Here is a 6,192-nt window from a genome sequence, read left to right on the forward strand (position 1 = left end):
ATTTTTAGAGTTCCCGCTGAATATGAGGCTAATGTGATAGCGTGCAGTGAATATTTGTGAAATCACGTCGAAAAAGACGGATAAACGTGATATTTCCACTCCCCTTTCATAGAAACAATGTTTCATTATTTTAACGTTATAAAGTTGATGTTTCGAAGACTTTCAGTGTCGGTGTGTATGTTGAGAGAGAATAATCACCAATTAATCCAAATTTCACCGAAAATGTTACTGCTTTCGAGAAGTGAGCATACGACTGCTCTCTGGACCTTTTTACCACATAAATAATCGAAATAAGCCACGATACAATTGTCATCTGTTGAAAAACAAACAGTTGAATGATTTCATGAGAATTTTGGCTCTAATTATCATGTAACCGTGAGTAATTTCAACATTGTTTTGTTTCTTCCATATACATTCCATATTGAATACAAATAATTACGACACGATATGCTGCTTGCCAATACAGATATACTTCGCCCACTGCTCCACCTCGATATGTACCTCATTGGTTGCCCATTGGTTGAACATATAAATAATGTGATATACAAATAATTAATCCATAATTGAGAACATTTACACAACTAAAACTTTATTCATTCATTTCTATGGGGTTCACTTATGTTCACACTTTCTCGAATAACTCTAAATGATGCACTGGTTACTCTTCGTTCAAATCAGTAAACTTTAAGCTTAGCAACCAAATTAGGATAGTTTTTACCATAGTAACACTTTGAGTAGACTAGACATTGGTGCTCACATTGATTCATTTAATGACCAATGGAAATGCTTGTGTAGCCCTGTCGGCTTCGTTACAGTCAGCTTCCTTTCTTCGGAGGAACTTTTTGTTCTTGATCCGAACCCAAGTGGTCACTTTCAATGTCCTTAAAATCTATACGTTGGGCCTTCATGGCATCCTGTGAAAAAGAATTAGAATTTTATTGCATCATATTCGGAGCCGTTGAATTCATGCAACATTTTTGTTCGGGTACACCCCAAAAAGGTACTAATTCCCTTCAACCGGCATCACTGTATCTGTTTCGAGAGAACTGTCTCTATTCTCACACATTTGATCTATCAAAAACATACGATTATAATAATATAAAACTCAAAGTTTTCACTCAAACATTCATTCGTATTCGAATAATTCTGAATGCTGATGTAGGCGAATGAATTATGTTGCATATCACACATAAAACGTAATATTGTAAGACGTGAAAAACACAGCATAAACGCAAAACATACGAGGGTCACTCACCTTCACACATTGCTGGTACACTTTAAACAGCGGAGCGCACACCGAATCGTCGGTGTCCCCTTTAAGAAACCGTTCGGAAAACCACTGATTAAAACAGGTGTCATATTTCTTCTTCAACTCGGTACAATTCTCGCCGATACTATTCATTTTAAACTCACTTCGATGTGTATCCAATTTGGCGTAATATTTCACCCTGAGTTTCCATACGTAATCGAGTGCTAGAGCACGAGACGTTTGTTGACATTCTCCAGGCTTGGTTTCCCCGCCGCGCTGAGCGCTGTCAAAATCGATTGGGCGAGATTCAAGCGCAACAACACTCCGGTAGCGTTGAAAAATACACGTGCGCCAGCCAGAGACGTTGGAATTCTTACCCAGTCTTATGCAGGGAGTGTTCAAAATGAAAATGATAAACTTTTTTTATCTGATTCAAATTGTTATCGCACCATTCAACTGGAATAGGGAACCTCGCATGGAATAAAAGTAGAACGGTCTATGACTAGAGGTATGGACGGAAGCTTGACCTAGGACAGTGATTTTTGGGAAAAACTGCTTTTGAATTGTTCTTTTGTAACTGTTCGGAAATCCGTAAAGTTTATTGCAATACTCCAAATCCCTTGAAAAATCGTTTGTTATATGGACTTCGAACAGGTTGCAAAATTAGTAATGGATGGAATCATTAATTGTTAATCCTGTATATTTTCAATAGTAAATTGCCGAAAAAAAAATGACATTGGACATTCTCTGGTTTTCTGGTAAAATTGCGGTCAACGGCCGGATACACCACAGTGGTGTGCTCATTGGCCTGGAACAGCATCTTAGTACCGTTTGTATTTATTTACGTATGTTCGTATGTTCGAAATTCCATGAAGGAAGGGGAACATGGTTGAGAACTAACGATTAAATTAGTTAAAATGAACAATTTATAATTACAAGATAATGTCAATAATGGCAGACGAATACATTTTTATGAGCTGTACGGATGGCAAAGTGTTAATTAAACCGTCCTCACAGAAATATTTATGTATCGTTGGCTTATTTTCTTTTGTTTATTTAATTTGGTTGAGTAGGATAAGAAGCAATCATCTTTCAGTGCTTTCTTAATCTTAAGTTTAAATGGCTGGGTTGTCTGTGGTGGGTTGTAATAATTATATTGCCAAGTGATACAGATTAGACCGTGAGTGTTTCTTTGTGAGGTTTGTGAGGCTCCTGTAGTAAACTGGTTCCAACGAGTGCTGCTTATTTATAGGGAAAGGAAAAGGGTATGGCAAGTGAATTTGGGGAAGTGTAGTTGGCTAAATAAAATCATAAATACTTTTCAGGAAGACGTATATAGAGAACATAAACTAAAGGTTACATCTAGCTCTGATATTGCCAACTGTATGTGTGCCCTTTCGAACCTCTCAATCAGCAGCCAGTTCAGTTGTTTCATTGCAGCATTTCTACATTTCGTAGGTAAACTACGCACTCATTATCATGATATCTTTCACATAATTCGATAATAGCAAGACCTACATGATAGAGATATGCACTGTGCACGAAATTATTTTTTTTTATTAATCCGATTATTTTTACAGGCTCAGTTACATAAGTTTAATGGAGCCAAACTCTTAACTATATTTCAACTGACATATATCAACATGTTGTTTCCTTAATTCTATGGTTAATGAAATAGGAAACCGATTACTCGCGGTCGACTCGAGTTTAGAAGGGTGACACATTTTCATTAGGAAAAGTATGGGATGTAAGGAGATGTGTGTTTACACTCGCACTCACATTCACATTCACATTCACATTCTCATTCACACTGACACTTCACACTCAATTCTTAAAACTATCCTTACATTTAATATGTGTTTACAATTTAACTTATTCTAATATAGTAGGAAGGGAACCGATAGCTCGCGAAGGACGAAAAGGAGGGGAAAAGGATGTATGAACAATCACACTCGAAGATCGATAGCTTTACGGAAAACATATATTTGGGCCATGTAATCAAGGTCTAACCGAGCCAACACATCTCTCACCGGCACATTGGACTGCTTTCCTCCAGCCCGAAGGGAGTTTTCTAAATTCGATCTGGCGACAAGATACAACTCGCACGACCAAACAACGTGTTCGATGTCGTGGTAACCATGGCCACAACCGCAGAGATTGCTGTCGGCAAGATTAAAACGAAAAAGCAGCGCGTCTAACGAACAGTGATTGGACATGAGTCGGGAGAAGGTGCGAATAAAGTCCCGACTCAAGTCCAGACTTTTGAACCACGGATTGAGGCTAACCTTAGGGATAATTGAGTGGAGCCACCGGCCCAATTCATCTTCGTTCCATTTGCGTTGCCAGTTAACGATGGTATTTTTACGAACTAAAGAATAAAATTCATTGAAGGCGATTTGACGCTGATAAATTTCGCCTTCAATTGCACCTACCTTTGCTAATGAGTCAGCCCTCTCATTACCCGGAGTTGAGCAATGTGAAGGGACCCAGACAAAGGTAATGACATAACAGCGTCTGGATAAAGCACTCAAAATTTCTCGTATTCTCTCAAGGAAGTACGGCGAGTGCTTTTCCGGCCTCACTAAACGGATAGCTTCGACAGAGCTCAGACTATCCGTTACAATGTAATAGTGTTCAACAGGTCGTGAGGCGACGCTGTCCAGCGCCCAGTGTATTGCTGCCAATTCAGCAATATACACTGATCAAGGATACTGAAGACTGTGTGAGGTGCTAAAAAATTTGTTGAACACTCCAAATCCTGTGGACTCATTCATAGAGGACCCATCAGTAAAGTACATATTATCACAATTGACACGCCCATACTTTGCTTCGAAAATCGTAGGAACGATCCCCGATCGATGATAATCTGGAATTCCATGGATATCCTGCTTCATGGACAGATCAAAATGCACAGAGGAATTGATGTAGTCAGGAAAACAAACACGGTTGGGAATATACGAAGAAGGATCAACCTGCATGGAGACGAATTCATGATATGAGCTCATGAATCCAGAATGAAAATTTAGCTCGATCAGCTGCTCAAAATTTCCGATCACCAATGGGTTCATAACCTTACACCGGATGAGGAACCGAAGAGATAATAAATTGAAGCGATCTTTTAGTGGGAGTAGGCCTGCCAAAACCTCGAGACTCATGGTATGCGTTGAGGGCATACATCCCAACGCGATACGGAGACAAACATACTGAATTCGCTCGAGTTTAATGAGGTGTGTTTTGGCAGCTGATTGAAAACAGAAACTGCCATACTCCATCACTGAGAGAATAGTTGTTCGATACAACATTATAAGATCTTCGGGATGGGCTCCCCACCAGGTGCCGGTAATTGTACGGAGAAAGTTTATTCTTTGTTTGCATTTTTTACTCAGATACCTAATATGGGCCCCCCAAGTACATTTGGAGTCGAACCAGACCCCAAGATACTTGAATGACATAGCATGAGTGATCGGTTTACCCGAAAGTTGAAGCTTTGGTTTTGCTGGTCTACACGAAATTAATAGACAACAATAATTCCAATGAAATCTCTATCGATATTTGATCATTTAAACAAGACTCTCGTCGAAACTCATCTCCTCTTCTTTGATTCTGTCAACTGAAGAGTGCTTGCTGTCGGAAAATGTAGAATAATTCTTTATATGCATCGATTCGCCCTGTTCGCCACAAAAACATGTAACAACGAATAAGAAAACCAGACCTTGTGGGCTATCGCTCGAATTGTCTGCAAACATGTTGTTTGTGGCTAACGTAAGCAGCGAGTAAATTTCAAAAAAATATTCCTATTTTATTCCCTTAATTGTTTACTTGTTTTACTATCTTCTTTTTATTTAAAGGTGAATAGCACATAACGTAGTTAAACTTTATTTCTGCTACGCGCGAAGGACAACATAAACAAACTGCAGCGCGCCAAGCGGCTGCCATAATAATTATGTGGACAAACCAACATCAATACATCGGACAAACCATGGTCAAAATTGAGGTCATCGAGATGCATTAATTACGTGATCGAGAACTCTGATACAAATGGTGTGCAAGCATGACGTTTACAATATTCTTAAGTGTTATAATCGAGAAAAGGTCTGAATACGTACCAAATAATCATCTGATGGTCGATTGACAGTTAGTTCAGATGAAGCTCATACAGTTGACACGAATTGAAGGTGGACTTTATAAATCGTTAAAACATGTGAATCCGTGAAAAAAAACAGGAAGTGTGTTATATCTATGGTTTAACCGCAAAGGTGACGTAGGACTATCGTTGATTTAGTGATAATTTATTTGAAGTCCATTCTGAATGAATGAATAAATGAATATTTGGGGGACTTCGAAAACGAGAGCGTTACGTTGGAGGCACAAGGTTTTATGCATCCAATAATAATCTCCAGAAGCTTTCCTGCTAACTGCACTTGATTGACAAATCACAAAACCAATTTTATTTGGTCGCAGTATTGTATGGATAGAAAACATTAAAATAAACTCTTTCGCTTGAATGTAATTTTCAATTCCAAAGGGAACTGGCAGATAATTTTGCAGCAACGATCACATCTTTCTGGATTCTGCTCGATAACCAGCAAACGAAAAGAGTTGCGCGCGTATATGTGTGTGGCGGCTGCTCCGATGCCTCAACCAACCAATTTTCGATGCCGTTACTCTCTTGGTCGCCTTCTTCACAAAACAAAATGTATTCGGTCACAGTATTATATGAATAGAAAACATTAAAATAAACTCTTTCGTTTGAATGTAATTTTCAATTCCAAGTGGAACTGCCGTGATGAACGGGCATGCAAAATCGTTTGCATGAGAATGCACCCAAGAGGTAGAATATGATTTCGCACACACTCGGGCAATTAACTAGGTGTTCCCGTGATATTTTTTATTCACGGAAAAGATATTTCGGATGGAGGATTGAATAAGCTTGTCTTGATGAT

The 6,192-nt window shown here is 38.8% G+C and overlaps 1 protein-coding gene across 1 annotated transcript; it reads right to left on the reverse strand.

The window, feature by feature from the left end:
- Positions 1-568: 568 nt before the first annotated feature.
- Positions 569-1,511, reverse strand: LOC129761994 (TP53-regulated inhibitor of apoptosis 1-like). The gene is made up of 2 exons (XM_055759915.1): positions 1,256-1,511; positions 569-914 (listed from the first exon to the last, which is right to left on the reverse strand). The coding sequence occupies exons 1-2, from the start codon at positions 1,400-1,402 to the stop codon at positions 816-818; spliced, it is 246 nt and encodes an 81-aa protein (XP_055615890.1). The 5' UTR covers positions 1,403-1,511; the 3' UTR covers positions 569-815.
- Positions 1,512-6,192: the final 4,681 nt, after the last annotated feature.

Source organism: Toxorhynchites rutilus, chromosome 1 (genome assembly GCF_029784135.1).
Source record: "Toxorhynchites rutilus septentrionalis strain SRP chromosome 1, ASM2978413v1, whole genome shotgun sequence".
NCBI lineage: Eukaryota > Metazoa > Arthropoda > Insecta > Diptera > Culicidae > Toxorhynchites > Toxorhynchites rutilus.

What these genes read in the sequence shown, in the direction of transcription:
- LOC129761994 (XM_055759915.1), bottom strand. Translation starts at nt 1,402, where the DNA reads ATGAATAGTATCGGCGAGAATTGTACCGAGTTGAAGAAGAAATATGAC. An exon ending in TGTACCAGCAATGTGTGAAG is followed by an intron (nt 915 to 1,255) that starts GTGAGTGACCCT and finishes TCTTTTTCACAG; the next exon opens with GATGCCATGAAGGCCCAACG.